The 25062-nt window shown below is 43.1% G+C and overlaps 1 protein-coding gene and 1 long non-coding RNA gene across 2 annotated transcripts in view; one reads left to right on the top strand and one right to left on the bottom strand.

Moving 5' to 3' along the window:
• The window catches only part of LOC142970976 (uncharacterized), a 67859-nt gene extending 64984 nt beyond the window's left edge, over positions 1-2875 (top strand). Inside the window, exons 4-5 of the long non-coding RNA XR_012959323.1 lie at positions 708-1175; positions 1469-2875. This is a non-coding gene — a long non-coding RNA (uncharacterized LOC142970976). The remainder of the gene's footprint in view (positions 1-707; positions 1176-1468) is intronic.
• The window catches only part of plxna4 (plexin A4), a 182092-nt gene continuing 157938 nt past the window's right edge, over positions 909-25062 (bottom strand). Inside the window, exons 22-31 of the mRNA XM_076111514.1 lie at positions 22574-22640; positions 21570-21716; positions 20551-20710; positions 17029-17132; positions 14108-14207; positions 11827-12017; positions 7984-8153; positions 3708-3920; positions 1723-1873; positions 909-1156 (exon numbers count right to left, since the gene is read on the bottom strand). Coding sequence (XP_075967629.1) covers positions 1061-1156; positions 1723-1873; positions 3708-3920; positions 7984-8153; positions 11827-12017; positions 14108-14207; positions 17029-17132; positions 20551-20710; positions 21570-21716; positions 22574-22640 — 1399 coding nt within the window. The 3' untranslated portion in view covers positions 909-1060. The remainder of the gene's footprint in view (positions 1157-1722; positions 1874-3707; positions 3921-7983; positions 8154-11826; positions 12018-14107; positions 14208-17028; positions 17133-20550; positions 20711-21569; positions 21717-22573; positions 22641-25062) is intronic.

Consider the following 25062-nt stretch of genomic DNA (forward strand, 5'->3'; position numbering starts at 1 on the left):
CCAGAGAAAGACTGCTCCTGGTGTTTGGATTAGCAGTCAAAAACACTGTTGTCCAGAGTTGGTTGTGTGCTTCTTACAGAGGATCCAACTTGGCTCAGGACCTCCAGGGTTTTGTTTAATAGGTTAATTTTGCATTAGCCAGATGAAAGCAGAAATCATGAGCATTTTCTTCGAAGTAAATGTATGCTGGGCAGGGAAAATGTGCGTATGTTGTAAGGGGATATAGTTTGGGGATGTTCTGGTATTTAAAGTTTTAGTGTCAGCCACGTTTCAATTACGGAAAAGTTCAGAGAAGCACTAATTCTTCCTTTACCCCCATCAGTCGTTTTCTTAATTACAACTCCAGCTACAATGAGAGAGAGCGCACAAGAACATTCTGGTTTTGCCTGGACTCGCCCCAAATTTCGCAGATATGTATGCTTCGCTTGTAGGTACAGTGTAAACTTGGCAAACCCGTCCTTGCATTAATTTTCTTCAGAGGTGTTCATTTGGCTTGCAGGCATCATTTTGGATGTTTCCTCTTGATTCCGTACATTGAATATAGAACTACAATAAACTGGACTCTAGAGATGTTTTTATTTTCACAATCCTACTTCTGAAAAAAGTTCTCAACAAAATGGACACCCAACATGGTTTTTAAAGAATTACCTATCAGTGTAAATTCTTAAAGGCAACATAAAAATGTTTTTCCCCCTCTTTTCTTCCAGCAGGGGGACTGAAGTATGCCAATATGGCCAGCTTTCAAGCAATCACCCCTTGAAGCTTTCTCTGTGGTGACGCTGAGGGATCCCCCGCATTGCACTGTGGGAAATGCCGACCTCAGTCCCGAAACCACCCTTGAGATATCTTCAGGTAAACTAGTCTATGCAGCAGAGTGGATGAGGAAAACAAAATATTTCTTGGGGAGGAGGAAGCAGAAAAAGGTCAAGGAAGAAGTCATCATCTTTGAAAGGCGGAGGGAGGAAGTCACATGATGAAAAAGATGGGGACAGGTCTTCGCTCAGGCACGGCTCGGTTTCTGATGGGGTCTTTTCCCAGTGCGCCCTGGGAAGTGCGGTCCTCAGCTCTCCAGACTCATGAAGGCCACCACCTGCTCCAGCTTGAAGGCCAGCCTTTGTTTCCGGGCTGCATCGTCCTGCTCCAGTGAACAAACAATCTACCAGCAGGACAGTGAGGTAAACACAAAGACATTAGACACCAAAAGTCATAACTATTCAAGATTTTCCAATGTGTTTTATATTTCATTATGGAAATACTGCTGTAGAAAATATGTACTCTAGTAAATGGAATATCTTGATGACATGGATCACTGCTGTGCGTACTGACAAAACGGCAAACTTTAAAAACAGTTAAAGGAATCCTCCACGTAAAAACATTGTAGCTTCCTCCTTGTGGAGGTTGTCAGCTTGGATACACGGCAGTTACCAAAAAAGTATTAAAACATCTATTTTTCCTCATCTACTTGTAGGGCTGAATCATTACAGGAAATGGAGCAACAACAAGTTGGTGGTAAGGCAATTATTTTGGAATCCATAGTAAGTGATGTGAGTCTAAGATGACAACAGCTGCCGTTCCTCAACACTCTTTTTCAGTGGAATATTCCTTTAACTCTGCTTACCAAAGATCAATAACATCAGTATGTATGCAATGGACTACATCTTAGATAATGATGACACAGTGTTGACTTGAAGTGTAGTAAGTGCACGTCTCAGTATTACATACCTCCTCAGTGTATTTCCCCACATAAGAGTAAATCTCACTGAGAGAGCTCATGGAGTTGAACTCATTCATGTGCATCCTTGACTGTTCTGCCAAGTAGGCATTCATGTCCTGGTCGCTGATCGCTTGCATCTTACTAATGTCTGAATAGTACCTATTAAAAGAGACAGGGAGGAATAACACAAAGCAAACACTTGTTAGGACTATATTTGGGAAATAACATACATATAGTGCTGCTGTTTCCCTTGGAGCATAGGAACAGGCCTCAGATTTCAACCTTGAACACATACACACACACACTGCATTGAGGTAAGGGTAATCAGTCAGTGTCGACAGCAGCTGTGTTGCCCCTATCAACTATGTTGATTAAAGCTGGTTATTTACATATTACATTTCTGTAGCTGCTCGAGGACAGGCCTGGTGTTTGGCTGGATAATTCTGGGCATGTGTGAGGGAGAGATGGATTTGCCAGGGAGCAAGTCTTCAGAGCAAACTGAGCAAAGGAAAAGGGCAGGTGGATATTACTCATAGCCTTTGCACAGAGGTCCCACACATCAACACCTGTCCAGTGCTGGAGGGCAGTTGTAGGGAGCTCCTCGCAGGGGATTGTTGTGCAGAGAACAAAACTAAAATCCTATGCTTTGAAAACGTGTTGTGAGGTTGTTTTCAAGACCGTTCCAATATTAGGCCGAGACTTGATGTGTTTATCAAAAATGCTAAAGATAATCAACCTTTTTTTTTCCCAGCATGCCTTCTACAAGCTTGTTGTTTGTCTCTTATGTGACTGACAGGACATATTCAATTTGAATCAATACAGAAGTCTTTTGTGGTCAGGTCTTTATTGCATAGTTGCAATAAGGGCCATGCTATCATTGTCTGGAGACCATTAACTCACCCACTTCAAATGAAGTATCAATATTTCACTTGCCAGCTTCACTTCGCAGGCATTTTTTCATATTTTATGACATACTACTTTGACATTTGTATTGGATACTATGCAATTGCATTTAATGGCATACTAGACTATCACACTTTTATATGACTTTATTTAGGCATTTCCATGGGGTACTGTACTATACTATTTTATGTCATGCTATATTAGCACATATTTATGGCAATTATTTGTATTAAATACTGTATGACTTTTTTGAGACATTCTTATCGCATATATTAAGACAATATTTTAAGGCATATTAATAACATACTGTCGCAGGTAAAACGCTTTGTGGGGTATCATGGCGCTGCCCAATTGCACTGCCTCCAAACCCGAAATATGCATCATTTAGTCGTTGAGCATTTTGTAGATTGACTGCAGAACAGTAACAATTCAATGTCTACATGTCCCGATAGAGAAGTGCTGAATGAGCAGCAGACGTGGCAGTTGCTGCATTCTCTGTTCACACTGATCATTTTTCAGCTTACAGTATTCAAACACATCCATGCATGAATCAGCAGATGACCCTCACACCTATTTGTGTTTATGGGACACTGCAGACACATATGGGACTAATGAGTGTGGTTCTGAGCCTGAAGCTCCCCATTTTCTTCCACACATTCAAGCAGCGCACATATATTCTCGTCTAAACCGCTTCAGACTACCCCATCTTTTATTCAGGACCTCTTTGACTCCCCTGCTAACAAATAAATTTAATAAAAATCTCATTTTAACAAATTGCCTGCTATTCTTAACAATGATTTCTCTCTTACTCTCTCTTTCCACACAAACACACTTTTGCACTTCTCTGTACTGTAGATCTCATGCCCTGGGCGTTCCCATCCATTCTCACTGTGTTGTAATTTGGATTGTGTTTCATGGCCCATAGATCACAGAGCTACAGTCGCATTGTGTGTGTGTGTTGGAATGAAACATGGCTAATGTAGGCTTTCTGATGTTTTCACTCAAATAAAAGCCCACCCCACACACACGCACACACACTTCCTCTCCTCATCCATCCAGTGTTTGTTGTGCACATTTATCAACAGCTCACCTCTCCACCCAGCTCTTGTAGCTGGGAATGTCCTTGGCATAAAGCAGCTTGTTGGAGGGTGAGTCCTTCCCAAGGCGGTGTTCTGAGGTGGAGCAGGAGTCCATGAAGGTCTGGGCCACCACAGACAGACAGGCATCTGTGATGCTGCTCTTGTGTATGTCAAACACAAACTGGGGGTTCTTGATCACATTCACCCAGAAACGCAGAGGTAGGCTGCAGGAAAAAGGACAAAGAGAACAAAGGAATTTAGTTGCGATAACACAAGTTGAATACTTTTATTTTTCATCATTTTTTTAATAATGTATGTACGTGTGCTGCAGCTAAAATTTCTTTTGCATATATTGTTCAGTTGCATCTCAGTGACAGAACACCCAAATAGCCTTTTGTGAAACAGTCTGTGTCCATTTGAACTGCTCTGATGCCATTTTCATATTTCCTACAGCCAGTCAGGCAATATACATGAACATATTATGCACCAGAAGGGGAACGAGGATTCATTCACTTTGCAAAGCTAGTATACAGGCCCTGTTGTTGCTGGTGTGCTCTATTTGATGTGTGTTCAGTTCAATAAAGCCTTTATCTTTAAAACCAGGTGGTGGCTGGCTCTTGTTTTTTTCCAGGGGTCGTCGCTGGGGGCCGCACAGTGACACGGTTCATATTGCCTTGTTTGTGCAAGTGGGTCCTATTTTGTGCCCGTCCAGAATAATAAAAATATACAAGTCTGTTTATTTGCTGGGCTTGTTTTTGCCAAAATGAAAAGATATAGGGCCAGCTTTATCTGTGTGTTGCAGTGAATGGGCTCAGGTGGCATTAGGAAAGAGCTGAGCTACTTGGATCTCTATTTCTTTACTATTCTCTTGGCTACGCATTTTTAGCTAACGTGGCAAAAATCAAACAGGAAGGACACTGCAGTCTAACCTGCATAGGCGTGTCTCTGTGGGGCACAATATCAAAGGATGAGGGGAAAGAAAACAATACAAACTGAAATGCAATCATTTAAATACCACCGGGGCTCCCCTATCATCCCACAATGCATTTGTCATTGCACAACCACCCACAAAGCCAATTCAGATGTGCAATCTAACAAAAGAGGATTTGGACTCAGAGAAAGGAAAACTCCGCATTAAGACTTTAAAATTAATCTGAGCAAAGAATCTAGTGGGATTAGGTGCAGGGATCAAAGGGATATTAACACCACTGCTGTGCTGCCTTGATAGTTGTCAATCTGCCTCAGCTGCCCTGAGCTTTGAGCTATGTTCTATTTAAATGGGGCAGTGGAGACTACGATGATGAGCTTCCCCACATGACCCCATAATAACATCTACACAGTGCCTATAGTGTTGGAAATAGTCAAAGCACATAATTTGTCAGCGGTTAACTTGTGCCGAGTAGTTTTAAGAAGCTGAGGGATGGATATAATCAGTCCATTTGGTCAGGGATTAGGTTAAATATCAGCTGCCAAGATCAAGGGCATCTTTCATCCGAGAGGAGTTATGCTGGTGGAGTCCATTTAATAAAGGACTATTTCCCTGCCCATCAATTTAAGACTACACAATGCTATGAATTCAAACTGACTTAAGATAAGTGTTTGTCCACTACTCCAACAAGAAGCATTTGATAATAGCAACAGTTTGTACAGTAGCGTTATTTACTAAATGGTGTTTGGTATCGGAAAATCTCTTTCATGAATCAGAGTACATTATCCTTTCCAAAGAGGCAACTACTCATTTTATTACTAATGCGAAGTGTAAGCCCACTTAAAATCAACTCTGTTAATCCTCATCTCTTCAAGAAGGAAAGTTTACCAACCAGTATTGAGAAAACCTTTCAATCGTCAGGCAGCAAAAACAATCACACTACTGTAAACCATATCTACTGTTTATCAGGTCAGTTCTTAACATTTTGAAAGGCGCTATACAAATGACAACAACGAAAGGAACACATAAGTACATCCACACCAACAAGTCTCCCTTCAGCAGCATGTCTCTTGCAGTTTGCACACAGAGCCACTGAATCCGCAGTTGTGGGATATTGTCCCATTCCTGTAGACGAGCCTAATGAAGTTGCTTGGGTCACAGATGTTGGCATTACAGCACAGGCAGGGAACTGACCAAGCCTGACCTTTTTCATGCAGCGATCTAAGGTTTGAATGAACAGCTTTACAAAGGTGACCCGACTGGGCATTGTTCCAACTGGAGTAGGCAAAAAGGCAAAACCTTTCATGTGAATGGCAAGTTCCGATCACTCACTGAGCGAGCTGTGTGTCCGGAGAAAAAGAGCTTAAACTGATTGGAAACTTTCTGTAAATTACACACCATATCATTTTACAGATTCCAGATAATTAACTCAACCCTAAAAGTCCTCGGGATGCCATTAACAATCAGAGTGGGCTGGGATGGTGGTATGACAGCGGATCGGTAGTTATCTGCATGCAGAGAAGATGAGGGTGTGTGCCAGGTTTGCACAATAATTAAAATTCTGTCTGTTGCATCTCAACATGACAAACACCGCAGACAGAGACACAAACACCAAATACAGAAGAGTGAGGCTGAGAGGAGACGCTGCCACTAATCCAAAAGATACCATCTGGAGATGCTCTTGGAGCCAGTGACTCATGCAGCCACACACTTACTGTACACACACACACACACACACAAATTACAGCTCTGTCACACAATGCAGAAATAGCACTTTAACTGAATTTGACTTGCACAATTAAAATTGACATATGCATAACAGTTTACTTTAAAACCTTGATGAGGTTCCAGGTCTAATTCCATTCTCAGCTATGCAAAGTAAAGCTTTTGACGATAGTTTTGAAAAACTAATGGTTGGTTAGTGGGTCATTTACAAACATCATAATATGATGATACAAGAAGCTAACTTGTAACCATCTAGGCCCTGAGGCACCACAGGCTGAGAGATGATCTGGCATTAGGACTGCATCAGAGGATGTACAGTGGAGCTCTGATGGGGGTAGTAGTCGGGTGAATAGGTCTGGCTGCAGTGATGGGTTGAAGTTAATAGCGTGTGTGATGACGATGGGCCTGGTAGGTTTTAATGGGACAGGGGGCCCAGTATGGGAGGGATACTGGCATTATTATTCTCTACCATTAGAAAAAACGAAGGCTTTTGTTGTTGCGGACATTGCACTCCCTTTTGAGACGATTAAAGGGTACGGGTAAGCACACACAGTAAGACGTGAAAAGACACAGGCATATGCACACCTCACACAGAGAAGATATCTATGGTGGCATCAGCACAAACTGTTGTGTGCAATCTAAGTGGCTTTTTGTGATGGTGTGTGATGATAAACTGCTATTCATTCACAGCCTTCTAGTGAGAGCCCTTTCCATTAAGAGTCCAATGTAAAAGCGACCTGCTGCACCCTCCGAAAACACTTAAGACAAACTGCAAATGGCCCAATAACAGACGCAGAAAAAGAAAATTAAGACCATAGCATAAAGTAAATATTATTTTCCCCCCTTCTTTAGCCTTTGTCCCTTAATGCACATCAATTCTATCAATTCTCCCATCTCCATGGTTCCCCTGAGCCTTGGGCTGAGTGATGCATGCTGGGATTTTGGCAAAGGCCAGGAAGCTAATGAGATATTAGTGCGCATTTAACTCCCACTGAGTTCACTTCCCTTTCTTCGCCATTTCATTTCTCTCCTCACTGCATTCTGTTGCACTGTTGGTTATTTAACCCCTACCAACCGCTTAAGGTGGGCTCACAGAGGTCAGTATGGTCTAAATTAATCAGCAGATATTAATTTAGGGGTGTACTTCCTTCACCTGGGAGCGTACATTTGTCACTATGGGGCTTTTCACAGTGACAGGCGATTTTTGGCCCAGTTACCTATGATAATAGATAGAGAGTCTTGCCATCCAATTGGATTAGCCCCTTGTGGATGGCTTTAATGAAGATTACAAGCCCCTGTGGTTAATGGATATTAGGAAGGGAAGAGCCGTGTGGTGAAGCTTGGCACTGACACAGGGCAAAACCAGGGCAATGCTATGTGAAATATGCCAAAATGTACTGTGTCTACAGTGCATTAACTAACAGTGCAGAAAGAAAAGGCCATGAATGGAGCCAAAGGCACCCCACTTGTGTATTAAGACTATATGTCAATAATGTGTCTGTCAAAGATCCAAGGAACTGCATCACCAGTTTCTCAAGTGTTCTTGACCTGAGCCCACTATGTCTAACATGTGTGTGCACGTTTCTGTGTTTAAAGGTATGTGCAGATTCAGGTGCTTGAACTGCTCAACTCACCAGTTGCTCTTCCATGTGTGTCGGACATGCGGGTCATGGATGCTGTGTTTGTCGGCCTGCTCATCCAAGAAGTCAAACATGTATTTGATGGCCAGTGGCAGGGCGCTGCCTCGATGGGCCGTGCTGAAGATGGTCTCAAACAGGTCGTCCACAAACTTCTGTAATGTACCCTGCAAAAGAGAGATGGAAAACAGATTATATGAAACCCTAACCCAGGTTTCTTTTTCATTCAATTATATCGCTAGTTACAGCCAATACCCATTGCAGTTTTCAAAGGTGTTATAAACTTCTAGAAAGGTATTTCTATTGTCATTTTAGTTTCCACTGCTCCACAGGAGTTAACAAAGGTGCGCTCCATAGAGTGCTGTCATCTCTGACTGCCACGAACCACTGCTGTAATATCTGACTGAACGAACACAACCCACAATTGGCTAACACCCTGTCTACACCACAAGTCTATCAGATGTAGTTTTCCCTCACACAACAGACACGCTCTCATTTTAATCTATGCAGAAGTCTAAAACGGCCGTGTCTGAGATCCGCGTTACGGGCGTAGTGAGTGAGGAGTCAGTCGGAAGTCATGAGAAGTATAAAACAGGCAATGGAAGTTTGAAAATGGGAGTCAACGCAACCACAAGAGGCCCTTGAGCATGCAGCCAAAAAAGTATGCAGTTTGCTGCATCAGAACGCAAGATCAGCCACGGACAGACACCAATGTGCACATTCATTCACTCACAGATTCACTCTCGATTGCCGCCATGCACACAGAAGCAATTGCATGATTCTCCTGGCAGAGATAATAATGGTATCTTATATGGAATATGAAAATGTATGTTATGGTTATGTATTTTAAATTGGATGGGTGAATGAGACTGTCTAATACATTTAGCAACATACCAATTCCTGAAGTCGACAGATTGGTTTGAACGTATATTCTTTCCTGTGAGAGTTGTTGTGCCGTGCATGTCACTTTGTCCTCAAGCTCAGATGTTTATGTGTCTGACTACTATCTAACAGACCTGGCCCCTAAATCTGCTTGCAGCTTTGATGGGGGAAATTGTTATTTCACAGCTGACTTTTAATAATATCTGGGAACAGGAGGCACATCTTCTAAGCCTCTTTGTGCAGCCGGATTAGCTCCCACACTGCACCATTGACCCTAATTTGATTTAATGTTGGCGACTTTAAGGAGGAGGAGGAGAAGAGAGAGGAGAGACAGAGTGAGAGAATCTAATCCTCTTGTAAAGAATGAGCTGATGGGATGCACGGGAAAAGGCGAGAGCGAGAGGTGGAAATGAAACGACAGAGGTTTCCTATCAGAAAAAGAGGCCATTGAGTGTGGCAGATGAGGTGTGTACAGGCACTGGCAAATAAAAATCCAATTTGGGTTGGAACGGGTGACCGAATCAGGGAGTCAAGAGAGGTAGAGGAGAGTGGGAAGAGAGAATCCTGTTAGTCCGACAATCACGGCTATAATTCTAATGTGGCCCACATTCCCGACAGCTTATCGTTTTTCTATGAAGATGGAATTACATATCTCTATATCATGCCCGCATTCCTTCCAAGTGACAGACTGCATTAGTCGGCGAGGGGAAACCTAACGTTTTCTGTGCATGCATTATGTGCGTGTAGCTACCAAAACCTGTGTGTGCGCCTCGGGGACTTCGATGCATCAACACCGTCGTCATCATCACAGGGTTCTCTTGTTCCTCGGTGGAGCTGAAACTGCCAACACACTCCCCCCCCCCCCCCCCCCACAACCATCTACACTGTCATTAGACCGCACTCTAAACACAATGTGTCATCGGGATGTTTTGATGCCATCTGCCTCCACATTAAAACGGGAGGAAAGCTAACAATCAGAATGTTGAGGATAGTGCTGAAACGGAAATAGAGAGATGAAGAAGGGGACAAATGGGGAGAGACGGACACACACACACACACACACTCTTGAGTGTATAAGTGAGGAAAACCATGCAATCCTTCCCAGTGCCCCCTCCACACACATGAACACGCCCTGTACCCACACTCAGTCAGAGTGACACTGATGGAGCTAATATGAGAGACGTCAGCGGCGTTGCCTGGGAGAGGTATTTATTGGCAAGGTGAAAGCCAAATGCAGTCAATTACGCTGCCTGTCTGCCCATTCATTTCTCACCAAGAGAGATGGCCGGCCAAGATAAACTGGTTATTTCACAAAAACAATCCATCTGGAAAGTTGATGTGCTGTCTGCAGTCAGAAACCACCTTCCTGCATTCTGGAATGGGATAATGGCAGGGAAATAGAGCGGCTCACGGAGGCCGAGAGGCCACGTCCACATGTGTGTGGAGGACTATACGGTATGTGTCATGGTGACAGCTGCCCCTGCCTCCACATTTGCAGTCTCCAATTTGTTTATTCATTTTATAAGTTGCTGATCATGTCCTGTTTCGCAGACACTACCATACCCCTCTTGCCCTGTTGTTGTCACGGTCTCAGTCATCTGCTTTAATTGATTACCTGACTTTGCTTATCTGCCCACACATCTCCACAGTCAAAGTCTAGACAGAGGAACTGTTTAGCTGTTCGTCACATTGCCTGGGATGTCTGGGATGTCTGTGGTTCACTACAGTTCTTCCCATGTTCAGTAACATTTAACTGGATCCACGTGCTGCTGCGGATGGAGTATTTTTCTTAAATGAAGACTATGTACCTTTAAAAAAGTATATATATAATAAATTCTTCCCCTTATAATTGAAGTTCAAGGTTTCCATAAAGATTCTGTTTTGAGAGGGAAACAAACAAAACAATTTGAACTTGTTTGCATATTCTCTGAAGGTACTAATTCAAAGATAACTTAGACTTGCCAAACATGTCTCTCTGATTAAAGTTGTTTATGAACCTATATACCTATATGACAAATGAGCTTTATGTGGTCTGCTAAACAGGCTATACAAATTTAAGATTTCTTCTATGCTTGTTTACTATGTGTGTGAGACACTGCAATTTCAGACTCCTGTGAATTTGGAATACACTGAACTGACTTGATGTTCTCTCTGTGAACTGCTAAACAAAGGCAGGCAGAGGATCAAAAACAAACTGAAATGTTCTTGAATTTAAACATTACAATGTGAACATTTTCAGTTTGCAGCCTTTCTTTGTGTTTTACTTTCTCTCTACACCTCTGTCTGTGCCTAACAAAAAGGATGTCTTGATGGAAAAAAGAGGGATAAGGTGATTTAGGAGTGGCTTGGCAATTTGCATTCAGCTGTTAGATCAAAGTCACATTTCCCTCCGAACCAAATTAACTGCTTTTTTTTCTGGAAGCCTTTGTTGGAAGGCACATTCAAAGAGACTCATTTTATAGCTATTTCTATTTTTGCCTGATCATTTTTTTGTATTACAGAAACTCCTTCGCTAGCTTCATGGATCTCGTCTTCTTCACCCTTTTTTGATATGCTGCCGCGTCAACACAACAGCGATGAAAAAAAGAAAACAAACAAAAATATCTATTTTCTCTTTCTCACTTGAGGGGAGAGAGGAATACATCTGAATAATCTCACCCACTGAGATGACTCATCCAAAGTAAATATGAATATTTCAATAAATAAGGGGTTTCTGAGTCATGGTAACACAGGGTGAAGGTTATAGTCACCTTTTAGCCTTTCACCTGCTGAACTGCTTCAAGAAAATACCAATAATTCCCACATACAGCACTTCAAAATGCAACTGTTGGGATGGAGAGTTTTTTGCTTTTAAATCATATGGCCTGTCAAATGTAACAGATCCAAATAAGGAGTGACTGTAGCACGAGACATACATTACAACATCATGAGACATTTTCTAAAACACAAATAGCTCACCTTGGTAGCCAGAAGTCGAGTCAGGTAGATCTCAGAGACCATCTTGCTGCCGCGGTCGCCCTCCTTCTGGTCTCCGTGCTCATGGTTCTTCACCAGGTGCCAAACCTTGACCCCGCTCTCCAAGTCAGGAGTGATCATAGGAGTACGGGAACGCAGGCTGTCGGGGCTTCCAGTGTACTTGATCATGTTCTCTGTGAACAACAGCATGCATTCGTTAATGTAGTACTGATGTAACTGATCAGAAAAACACAATGTCCAATCAGTGGTTTTCTTTTTTTATGTATTTATGTACACCAATAAAGATCTGTAGACTATATGCTGAACACATCATCACAGAGTAGACACAAGACACATTTAAAGCTTAATAAGGGCAGAGTGTGAGATAAACGAGAAGTAAAGAAAGCTAAAAAATACAATCAGGCTTTGGCAGCACAAAACAGAAAAGTAAAAAACAACAAATCTGAAGAAATCTGTCGCTTCACCAAAGAGGCAAGGAAAGGCATAACTACATGTCAGCAACAAAGTACCATTTTTTGGCTCGTGGCATTCAATTTAAAGGTCTGGGAGATTGGATATGAAACTTTTAGACAGTGTGCATGCTTAATTTTTCATAGCTTCACGGTATAAGACATGGCATCGACGGGTGACACAAAATCGAACATGTGTCAGACGAGATGAAATATGTATGGCCCACCCATTGGCCGGGGTGGCGATGACATTTCCAAACACATGGCTCAATGAATGTTGACACAGTGTGAAATAAATTGATCAGTGGGTGCGGTTTAGAGAGAGAGAAGCAAAAAAAAAAACGTGACGGAAATCAATCTGACCGGAGAGGAAAGCGGGAGGAGTGTACGGGGGGAGACAGAGCAGAAAAAAAGAGACTGTCGGAGACAGAGAATGTGTGTGTGTGTGTGTTCAAATGTAATAACAGTATGATCAACTGGAAATGCAATATTTAACTCTAGCTTTGTTATAAGACCTGTGTCAGGTATTCTTTGCAGGACTTGTATTACTTCTATTTTTTCTGGGACACTTGTGTGACTCTAACTGTGCTGTTTTTGGGGTTTTGCGGGTGAAAGAAGATGTGTGCTGGTTTTGTATAGAAAGGTATAGAGTGGTTAGTGCATTCATTTAGTGCTAATGATTTATTCTAGAAGTCACGAAGCTGAGGGTGATGCAGAGTCTTGTTCTCTTTAGTATTCTACAGCGAACACAGAGCCAGGATTGGGGTGACGTGATGTCGTTTGTGAGAAGCCTACAGCTGCTGCGTTCTGAACTAGTTTTAGGCGAGAGAGTGACACAGAAGTTTCTCCTTTCTCTGTCGGACTCAACACGTTACACAGTGTCCGTCTTAATCACTGTACCTTTTTGCACAACTTTCTCTCCTGCGCCGCTCTCCCTCCCTCTCTTCAGTTGCTCTATTAAATTCAGCCTTGTCTCTTCCTTCACTATCTGGCCATTGTACTCATGGAGAGTTCAAAGTCACTCTCAAGTACCACACCAGTTGTTAAGTGGATCACACCTGCGTTGGAAGTCAATCCCTTAAAAAAAAAAAAAAAAGAGATATTCCTGGCCTCCTACTTCCCTTTTCTGTTGCGCTGCTCACCTTCTCCTATCTGGTCTAATTTGGAGCCGGAGAAGTGAGGTGAGGCCGTTATGGAGATGAGGCCATGCTAATAATGTGGCGCCACATTTGATGTGTCTGAAGTGTTTGTGGCCAGTGAGGCTGGCCCCTTTGATCAGCAACTAACTTGATGGTTTCTCAGGTTCAAGGAGACGTGGAGCAGACGGACAGGCAGAAAAAAAAAAACACTGGCACACGAAAGGATGAGAGGACACACTTTGGAGTCTCAAGAGGCCAGAACAAGAGATGAAAAGTCTATTTGGTCTCCTGTTATGTTTTAGAAATCCCTTCAAATACTCTAAAATTGTGTCTCGTCTTTCTATGTCCGTCAGTGTTGTCATGCAGGGTCCTGTGGATGCTTGTCACCAGATGTCTACCAACATGTGGGAGCATCCACTGCTGCAGGATCACACATATTTCACCCGTCTATCCACCCACCCCCTTACTTTCTCTAATTATGTATTTTATAGACTCACATTTCTGATTTATATTGTCATTTGTTTGACTTAAATTGCTCAAATTATTATTTACGTGTATTTTTGCATATAAGGATCATACATGTAGTTTCTACCATTGTGCATGTCTTTAATTCTGTTGGGAAAATGTTACTCTGACACAGATACTACTGAAACCTGAAGAAGCAGGTCGGCTTACCATATTTACTTGCAGAAGTCCGAGACACAGTGGAATTGTTCACTGAATTGTAGGCTGTAACTTGCTTGGGAACCAAGGCCATTACTGCATTATCAGTTACCTGAAAAACAGACAGACATATATTATGCAAATTACTCTTCAAAAGAAAAGAGTTTTTTTTCAGTTGTGCAGATTTCTAACACAACCAATCAGAAAACCCATAGATCACTGTGTTGGTGTACTTTTTTATATTCCCCTCCATCTATTGTGGTTTCATGTGGATAAACAGAGAATATCGTATTACCCTTATGCGCTCTATTCAGCCCACACATACATATGACTGACAGGGGGAGGGAGAGTTTAGTAGAGCATGTGTGAGTAGGGCTGTGCGAGAGGGGATATCCCACAGTCTCTTTTCAATAATACCTTTCCTCTAGGGTTGTGTGTCTGTGTGTGTGTTTGAGAGAGTGTGTGTGAAGAATCAAGCAGTGTGTATCTCTGTGTTGGGCTATGTGTAAATAAGTGTGTGTAAATGAGAAATGAGTCTATCGTGCGCTCCTCCTTCCCAATCAGCCATACAGGTTTCAATTAACACGACTGGGATGTAGTCTGTCCCAGCCGTACCCCCCCCCCCCCCCCCACACACACACACACACATACACAGTATACCCCTGTTCTGCATAATCTGGCTACCCGTGCTGCAGGGTAAGCAGGGGTTAATTGAAGTGATCTCTATCATAGTTTGGGTGGAAGGGACAGGGCACAAGGACCAGGGGCCTTTTGTGCGTATACATGTGTGTGTGTGTGTGTGTGTGTGTGTGTGTGCGCGAGCTGGGGCCTTTTTAAGATTGCATCATTATGTCACCCAGTCACTCAATCTGCTCCTTATGCATATATTATTGTAAGCAGGAGGCCCACAGGGCAGATTTTGTTATTCCTTTGTGGGGAGCCCCCCCAACTCTCCTTCAGCATGCTCCCTAATCACTGCTGCTCTTATATGTTGAACGGATATAAAACGAGCAAAGCACAATGGAACACAATGAAAAGGAGGAGTGGCATTTGGGGAAATAACATTTGGAGGAGAGGATGAAGACAGAAAGCGGAACAGAGTTACCTGAAATAGAGGAGGGGGAGAGAAATGCCTCAGAACGATCTGATATGGCAAATACCAAATGTTCGACTATGTGATGTTTCCCGTAACAAGAAATGAAAGTATGTGACGCAAACTGTCACATTGTGACTGAAGGCAGAGTGAGTGGGTGAGTAATGCTAGTAGCAGATCAAACCAGATCACTTTGAAAGAAGTGAGCTCATGATTCTATTGAGTGTGTCTGGTTGGTCAAATTAGCTTCTAAAAAGACAAACCATATGTATACAACATGTCTGGAGGGCATCGCAAGACCAACTGTAGCAGCACATCCGGGTTGGCAGAAGTGGCATCATTCAATTGAGAGCATTAATGGCTTTGATTAGGAGAGGATCTTCAATAAAGTGATTTATAAATGAGACATTTCAATGAAATAAAGTTAAAACAAGAGCAGAAATGCTGTGAATGGAATCACAGATGTCCTTGACTGAACTGAATGTGTTTGTGGCCTCCCCTCCATTCCTTCCTCTTTGCGTAGCCTCCTGACAATATTCAAGTGGATGGGAGTGTTTCCTTTTTTTTAATTTTGGTCTGCCAAGGATAAGGTGCCCTTATTCCTTGGCCTGAAAAAATGAATTAACTTCTGTCTTCATTATCTTATCTCGGATTCATATCAGCTCCCTAATCCATTCCACCCGCACCTCATTCTCCAAGCCTGTTGACACTTGCTGATGCTGACATTTAATTTAGGCACCGCGCAAACTGCACTTGGAATGGACAGTAGCTGCTTGCTTAGCTGCTCCAATTATTAACACCGTGTTGACAAAGCAAGCCTGTTTTTCCATCCAGCCTCATTCTGGTTGGCTGAATGGACAGCTGCTACTGATGAGGCACAAAACACCTGCAGATGCACGTTTGTCTTGTCTTTGTATGTTGTGCACGTCTTCATGTTACTGCCTGTTAATATATGTGTACATCCCTTACCTTTTGCTGTTAACTGTGCATATGCGTGCATGTAGTACCTTGTGTATGTCTGTGACGGTCTATTCTGCACGTGAAATCTATGCCAACACTAATCCGTTTCAGAAGGAAGACGACACTTGGCCGGCATCAGATCTTATCTCAAGCGCTCTCCACACACACACAAGGGATTACCTCCAAGTGCCACTGTTGTTGGTCACTTCCCTACCTGGCCCTGCCTCATTCTCCTTCACCTGACGGATAAGTTGTGGTGTGTGTGTGTGTATGTGTGTGTGTGTGTGTGTGTGAGGGGTGTCCCTGTCAGCTGAGGACTCGCAGAACTAAATGGCTGGAAAGGTTCTTTGACTGAATTGTCCATTAGATAGTTTTGGAGCTTAGTGCAGATCATCAGGTCACACAGCTTTAGAGGAAAAGGTGGAGGGGAGTTAAAAGGTCATCAGAGACGGCTAGAAATACTATAGATAGAGGGATGATGGGTGGTGAGCAGGAAATGTTCAAATAAATAGCAGGCTTTCAGGTTTGAATACCAGGCCTTTGTGCTTGGTATTTGTTTTCTTAATGCTGTCAGAAAAATTGTGTTTGTGTACGTTTGCTGTGAGAATGGGATGAAAACAACTGTACCCCTGAAGGGAAGATGTGAATGCCTTCAAATAACAGATGTAATCTTTCCAACACAAGCTTCAGAAGACGCTAAACCTCTGCAGATAAACATCTTTTACTTTCTTTTGCTCCTTTCTCTGTGAGATCTAAAAGTTTGCAAACCCTTTGTATTTCTCAAACTCCAGTGACTCAAGTTCTTTAGGAGTTGAAATATTCTGGTTATTTTCATTTGAATGCAGGTTTCACATTTTAGAAGATACAGTCACAAGCATACCTGGTAATGGTACAACATGTTCAGTCTCTTCCAGTCCCCTTCGATCTTGGTGGTGACGTCTTCATCCTGCAGGATCAAGCGCTGTCCTCGACCCTGACGCCATTCTGCAATTGCAAGGGGAAGAAAAAGATCAGGATATCTCCAGCTTTCTTCACACAACACTCCTGCTTTGAAAATATTTACTTTTGACTCTTACTTGTTTCGCAAAGACAAGATATCTCAAAATCTGCTTTTTTGTGCCGATATGCATTTTCTGCTGTTGGTGACAGTTGTGTTTTTAACCACAACAACAATTACAAAAGATAAACAGTTGGTTCTAAATCCTACGGGTATGATATCAGTGACAATCAATATGTTACATTGTAAAACAAATGATATTGTGTAAGTGGGAGTCAGAACAGGTTGGAAAGTTCTGATAGCACTAATCTGCATTGTTTGCATCTTTATCTTGTGCCTGATTTGATCTGTTCATATCATGTATACTGGCTGTATGTGTAGCAATCATTCACCCCAGGATAAAAAATATATATTATTTTGTAATTCTAACCTTAGGTGAAAAGATAGACGTCAAGAGAAACCCACGTGCAAGACAGACAGTAACAACAGGCGAGTTCAATTAATCACCCACTCTGCTCTTTTCAAAATCAAGCTCTCCCTCTTCAACTTCTTTCCATCTCTTTTGCCGGTGCGATCGATGGGTGTGATCAGTTGCTCTCTGAAGGCCATTGCTCCCTGCTTTCCCCTCCTCAAACCCACATCCACTGCTCTAAGCCCCCCTGCCTCGCTGCTCTTATTGTTATTGCTGGGAGCTTTGGTAAGAAGCACACCAGGCTCATATCCACGGCAACAGTATATGGAGAACCAGAAGGCTGCAGACAGACTGCAGAGTACCTCATTTACACACTTTTCAACAAGCAACTTTCAGTGCACATGACTGAAAAAAACAGGATGGCATTTACACGACATTACATCTACAGAACATAGACACCAGGCTTCTCCACATCTATGCAACCTCCGCAGAAAACAAAAGCTTTGCAAGAAATAATACCCCAGCGACATTATCATAAGTGAAAAAGGAAAACCATCTCAAAAACAAACAAGCAGATGATTCCTCTGTTCTTTTTGCAGACATCAAGGGGTTTCTGAGGACGTTATTGCATCTGTGCTCCTTGCTCTGCTTCCCACTTGTGTCGACCACCGTCATCTCCTATTCTGATCACAAACGGCAAAACAAAGCGGCAATCACTGTGGCGCGTGATGAGGCCCGTCTTTGGAGGATTGACCGGAATTGTCTTAGCGTCTGAAAAAAAATCTGCAGGAAATAAAGATTCTCCTGTTGTTTTTGTCCATACAGTAGATCTTCCCATAAAGATGCAAATGAGCGCCCGTCTCCAGTCGAGGCTCGGTAACCACATGAAGAAATGAGGGAAAGGAAAGGAATAAATAAAAGAATAAACTTGGTGCGAAACCAGAGCAAACTGAGATTACTCTGATTCCCAAATCCAGTGGTCGCTGCTCAGTGGGAGAAGAACAGTGTGTATGCGTGTGTGTGTGTGTGTGGACTTGCATTTCAGACTCACACACAGCTAAAGAGATAAGGGCGTTGGGGAGTGTATGGATGCTGTGGCGAAGAGAAAGGCTGAAGGTGACTGTTGTACTCCACAGGGATGCATGACACACTTAAGGAAAAAAAGACGCGCGCGCGCGCGCGCACACACACACACACACACACACACACACACACACACACACAGGGCCTAGCTTCTTTGCTCTCAGGCCACATCTTCTCTGAAGGATTGCAGCAGCAGAGGGGAATCAAAAACAATATCTGGGATAACAACACTCCTGACCAACCTGTCTCAGGACAGGCCTGCCACAATCTCATTATTCTTATCAGCCATTGCAATCAGTCTGTGTGTATGTGTGTGTGTGTGTGTGTGTGTGTGTTAGAGACCGCAGAGGCACTGATATGACCTGTATACGTGTAGTGGAGCCCCTCTCTTCAAGTGGAAAAAGTGTGTCAAAATAAATCAATCACATGGAAGACCTGATCACTGAAGCATTGTCGTCAACACAAATAGCACAAGACCAAGAAAGGCTAATTAGAACAGCACGACATGCAAATTGAAAGGAGACCTACACGCGTGAAAAGACAGGTCAATCCTGTTCGTCTGTTTATGGACTCATGATTAGGAGAGAACTTTCTTCTAATTTGTGCAGCACGCCAGATACATCCTGTATACACATGTGAGCTTGCATTTACTCGTCCTCATACTCACAATCACACACATAGAGAGCATGTGGCCAGCTAACTCAGACAAGTTCTAATTCCCTTTCGTAATAAAACAATAATAGAGCAACACATCCTGCCCAAAGGGGGCCATAAAACAATTTTATCCAGGAGTGCGTCAAAAGGCTACACCAATCTCTTCACTTAGCTATCACACAGGCAGATTCCCCACGGTATGCGCTCAGCCCGCCTTAAATCCGGGGTCGGTTATAAATATGCTATTACGAACACACAACAGGGGCCTAGAAAATCCATCCGGCAATATTAAACCATAAAAAGCACAGTACCGGGTGCAGAGACAGCCCCTAGATATCGGCAGGCAAACAATCATGGATAACATTGTTGTGCTCCCAAGCATGGATGTCTGTGCAAAAGTACTGTGTGTACACACACACACACACACACACACACACACATACACACAGTGTACCAAACCCCCTGAACACTAGATGTCTTGCAGAAAAGGTATATCATTGCCTTTAAAGCAATTTGCAAATATATTAGACCCCAGTTAGAGATACCCAAGAAATACAATTACACAACTCAGGGAAAATAACTTCATATTGTAGATGCCCATAGGGGTCATAAATGGCAACAAAGGCCTGTATTCATATAATCAAGTCCTTCCTACACATCCTATTCTATCCTAGAAAGAAAGAAAAGAAAGAAAGGACACTAGAAAAATGATTTTGCAGGGAAGAAATCACTGAGCGCCTCGATTGATTAGCTGATCAATCATCTGACTCAGACACTAGTCGACAAGAGAGTCGATCGATGGGAAGTTTGGGGAGGGGAGAGACCAATCTCAGACATCTGAGCCAGGATGTCAAGCCTCCCGAGGTTGAAAAGAAAGCTACTTCTCTATATCTAGGAAGACTTGTACTTTTTAAGAGGGGCTGGGAGGGGAGAGGGGAGCCTTTGTAAAAATCAATAGTTCAGCCTGCTTTTCTCTAGGCACATAGGGAAACACGGCATGGTTAGACATGTTTTGACAAGCTGTATGGTAACTACAGGGATGTGCTGGAGCAGGAGTACAATCATGAAAGTCATAAATATCTCATTATTAACACGTAAGTACGTAGAGAAGGGCAAAACTCTTCTGCAGTCAGTCATGACAGAACGAGATGGAAGGACTGTCATGGTAACTTCTGCCATTCGATCCAGCACAGTAATCAAAACTGCTCCTCTGCTTTCTTCACAGTATTTATATATAACAAGACAAAGATTTGTACCCAGGTCCATATCGGAGGCTTTTAGGCGGTGGGAGTGTGGGACGTTCTTGTAGATGGCATCTAGGATCTTCTCCTTCGCCTGGCTGATGGTATCGCAGTTCAGCACCTTCACCTGGATCTCTGGGCTTTTCTCATTCTCTGGATGGATGCAGTTCACCACCTGAAGCAGAAGTATACAGAAATATGTACTGGGTATCTATAGGTAAGAATTCTTGCAATATTTGTAACTGCAGTAACCTGGGAAAGTTTAATACAAAGTTAATCTTTCGTAGAGAAGAGGTTTGTGTGTGTTTTTGTTAATAATGCTGATTGCACAGTGAATTGGTATTCAATAGAACTGAAATAATTGTGTGCTTGCCAAAGGGGCTTTGAGAGAATTGCAGGAAAAAAAAAAGATCATTCACCAGGGAAACTGTTTCTTTCTCCGAGCTTGAAGAGAGACAGCAATGTGCTACCTCAATAAATGAGCAGTAAAATAGCTAATTATAATATTATTAGCATATTCATCAGTACTGTCTCCAGGTGTTGGTGGAATTATCCAAATTACAGGATGAGCACAAACCCACATAAATGAGAGGGTCAATGTGTTTTCTTCCATCTTAAAGTAGAGTTTCTACACGTCTATATTGTGGGGAAAAGGGTTGCTACCGAAGTATTGGTGATTCTGTTTAAAAAAGCGTCAGAGTGGAGAAGACGACAACAGACGGACTTGGGGAATGAATGAGAGGTTCCAGAAGGTTAGAGCTTCAGCATTTCTCTGCTTGTGCAGACGCATGGATATTCTCTTTCATTCCTCCTCATCCCGAAGCCCTGCTCTTTTCATTGACAGCCCCAGTCTCAACAGAAAGTGAGGTCGCCACTCCTATGCCCTCCCCCGTATGTCAAGCGTGACAACGACAACTTTATGTCCTGTTGCTCATCTCATGACCGGCAACCCATAACCACCCTTTCTCTCTCCTCTTGTCCCTGAAAGCATATTAAGCGTCCCCTTTTAGCCCCTGGGCCGGTGAACCCCTTACCAGCGTCTTGTAGTCAATCTGTTGTCTGATGAGCTTGTCCTCGCTGAGCGAGTAGCGTGCCTCTCCTGTGATGGAGTCAATGGGGCCTTTCTCCATCTGCTGCTTGATGGCACAGAAGAGGGAGAAGAGAGGTTCCCCTGCACACTCCTGCGAAAAAGATTTGGAGAGAGAAGAACAGAGAAAAAGTTCGGAGGGAGGAAGAAAACTTTGAAGTCAATCTAGACTCGACTCATTGACAGCAAAGTTTAATTATGTCTGAGAAAATATCTATTAAAAAAAAACTATCGTTCCCCTAAATAAATAAAAAAATCGTACTACCTATCAATATATAAACTTTGCTGCAATGAAACCAGTTTGGCGAAGATTTAATGGATTAACAGAAAAAAATGCCATAAAGGACACCCTTTGAAAAGAGTTGTTTATCAAAAAGGAGCGATTGGCCATTTATCAGTTTTTATTCTCCTCCCAGCTGCAGTAAAAGGATGAGTGGAGAGATGGAGGAAAACAAAACAGGATGATGATAACATTATTTTTGAGAGTGGGGGGGGGAGTGGTGAATTTTGGGTTTTTGTGAATACTGGTGCCTCATGGAGTCAAAGGTCCGCCTCCTCAACGGCATATCTATATCAGTATACATGCTAGCTGAAAAATGACAACAAATTATCTAATGAATGCAACAAGTAGTTTTGACAGGACTAGTAATGCAGAAAACCTTTTTGAAATGAAAACAACAGTGATATTCATGTACAGAATATCTAATATATCTAAAATACAGGCTTCAATTTAAAGTTTACGATCCTGCCGTGAGGTGGTACACTTCTTTGTGTATTTAAGATGTTTTACAGCCCCAAACATATACATGGAGAACTAGTGGATGTCTGTCACCTGCTGTTGTGAACCAGCAGTGAGGGGACAGTGATTTATCAACTTGGTTCGGGCCAGCCACGACTACTTGTGGAGCTTAAAATGTTCAGTGAAGTTGAAAAGAAACAATAAAGCGTTACCTTCAGAAACTTGTAGAGGAGGAACGTAAACCAGTTGGTCAGCATTTTCTCTGCAACAGACTCAGTCCTGCAAAACAGATAGACACAAAGCACATAATGAACATATGATCCCCCACGCTCTTCTTACCGTCATGAATATTCAACGCGGTCATCAAATATTCTGCTAAAAATGATGACCGCAGCTAATGAATAGGCTTGTTACACAAATATAATTTGGAGAGCCTTTGCTAATACGACGGCCTTTCAGAAAATCTTTCGGCTGGCTTTTATGCTCAGGCACGCCAAGGGCAGCTCCTCTACGGCGGCGGGGATTTTAATATGAGGCAAAGCAATTAAAAGCCTTTATTTGATCCCAGAGGATTGATGTCGTTAGGGGCTGGATCGGCTCTGTAATAACACTGGCCTCATTATCAAGCGCTCCCTTGCCTATTCACTGGACTAACACTCGATCTGTGCACAATAGAAAGTGAATGAATACATCTCCCTCTCTTTCTCCGCCTGGCATCCATGCTCCACTGGTGTGGCAAAATGGTGTGTGTCTGCGTTTGTGCGTGTGTGTGTCTGTGCGTATGTGTTGACCCGGGCCAACAGTGTGATTGATCCCGTGTGAATGACTAATCTGCATACATAATAACAACAGCGGTGGTGGCGAGGGGAGAAAGAGGAGAGGCGAGGATCGGATATCCTTTGACAGCCACCTTCTTGACCGGCAGCAGGGGTGTGCGGGTAATCTGTCAAACTCACACACACACACCCCGCCTTCTCCTTTTAATGAGCAACTACCATGGGCATCAATATTTTAGGATTAGTGTCCATTGTGTGTGTAGGTTTTGTCCCGTGTTTCAGCTGCCACCTGCAGCCCTCCCACCTTTCACCATTCAGACAGCCTCTTTAAGGGGCTCCACACTGAGGCATGAGGGGGGATATAATGTCTGCTGTGCCAGTGGGCTGGCCTGGCACCCCCCGCCAACGCTGGCACAACACCTGGGGGGGATTAACTTCCTGCCTCTCACTGTGCCCACACTTTTATATCGCCGCCCCTCCCACCCGTCCTCCGTCCAAAGATCCGATGGTCAACAAGGTCACTTTTGATCTTTTCTTTTATGTGTCCTTGCTGTCTTCATCCCTCCCTCTGGCTTCCCCACTCTGGATCCTGTAATCATACACACTTCCAAATCCTCTCCATTTCCACAAATGTAGCCCATCTATCAAAGGGATGAAAAGAGCGTGGAGAAAGGAGGATGTGCACAGGGAAGGAAGGAGGGAGGGAGCAATGGAAAAGGAAAATAAAGAAATGAAAGAGAATGAATGGCTTGGCTTAGTCAAGCCTTCCCTTTTCTTTTCTTTAAACTTCCTTTTCCTTACTTACTTGCAATAGATGTTGTGTTATTGTGGGCCTGTGTGAGTGGACAAATGGGCAGCTTTTTTAAGGCAAGAATGCAAAAAGCACAAATAAATCCCACTGCATATGTATTCAGAAATTACCATGTGCGCTGACTAGTGTGTGTGTGTGTGTGTGTGTGTGAGAGCGCATGCTTCTGGCAGCGGGTGCTGTAATAAGAAGTCTTGGCACGACCCCACCAGTTTGCTTATGCTCATTCTCGATCATAGCAGTGCATGGGGAACAAGGATGAAAACGGCACTGTGACGGAGCTGCTTTAAGATCTAACCTCAGCATTTGGTATTACAAGTTTCAAAACACCCTTCTCCTAACACAGTGCAACCTCTGCTTGGGTTAATGCTATGAAATGTGCCGTGGCGTGTTGGCATGGTCATGCTTGCCTACTTGGCAGCCAGTCAGAGGGGCAGCGGGCATTGAGAATGATCTAGATCAGAGGGGACCTGGCAGTGCTTAGTTCCCCCTGATTACCGAGGTAGGGTTGATGGGAATCAGTGAATCATCAAACATTTAACATTTTGGTCGGCCATTTCTGCCAGTAGCATGTATTTGTGTAGAAGTGGGAAAAGGTTATTTTCTAGATAACTGCTACTTCCTGGAGAACTGTGAATCTTTGATGTGAGCAGAAAATATAACCAACAAAGCCATAACAACATGCCAAGCAATCCTGCTCTTCTGCCCATCTAATTGGCACCAATCCTTTACTGCTATTTCTTTAGTTTACACTTTAGAATGACTGCTCACTGCAGCACAATTACTTGCAAATGTTTGAGGATTAATGTCAAATGTTTTTTTTCCCCCAATAAACAAGGCAACATCTTGAAGTGCTTATTTTGTCCGACCACATTTAAGAAAAATGGAACCAGAGTATGTTAGAAAGGAGCGATGGCAGCTGTGTTAACCGAACACGTAACTGCATCCGAGAGTCTTGCCTGGTTTCTGTCACATGTTTAAACAGCACGGCTTGAGATCAGGAATCATTTCCATTTGCCACTCTACCTCCCAGCGAGGAAGATTGGTCATCACATGTGTCAAACAGTCTCACAGTGACGGCTAGCTGCGGAAACCACTTGTTGATGCATATATGCAT

The sequence above is a fragment of the Anarhichas minor genome, unplaced genomic scaffold (genome assembly GCF_050575085.1).
Source record: "Anarhichas minor isolate MPS153535 unplaced genomic scaffold, ASM5057508v1 ptg000045l, whole genome shotgun sequence".
NCBI lineage: Eukaryota > Metazoa > Chordata > Actinopteri > Perciformes > Anarhichadidae > Anarhichas > Anarhichas minor.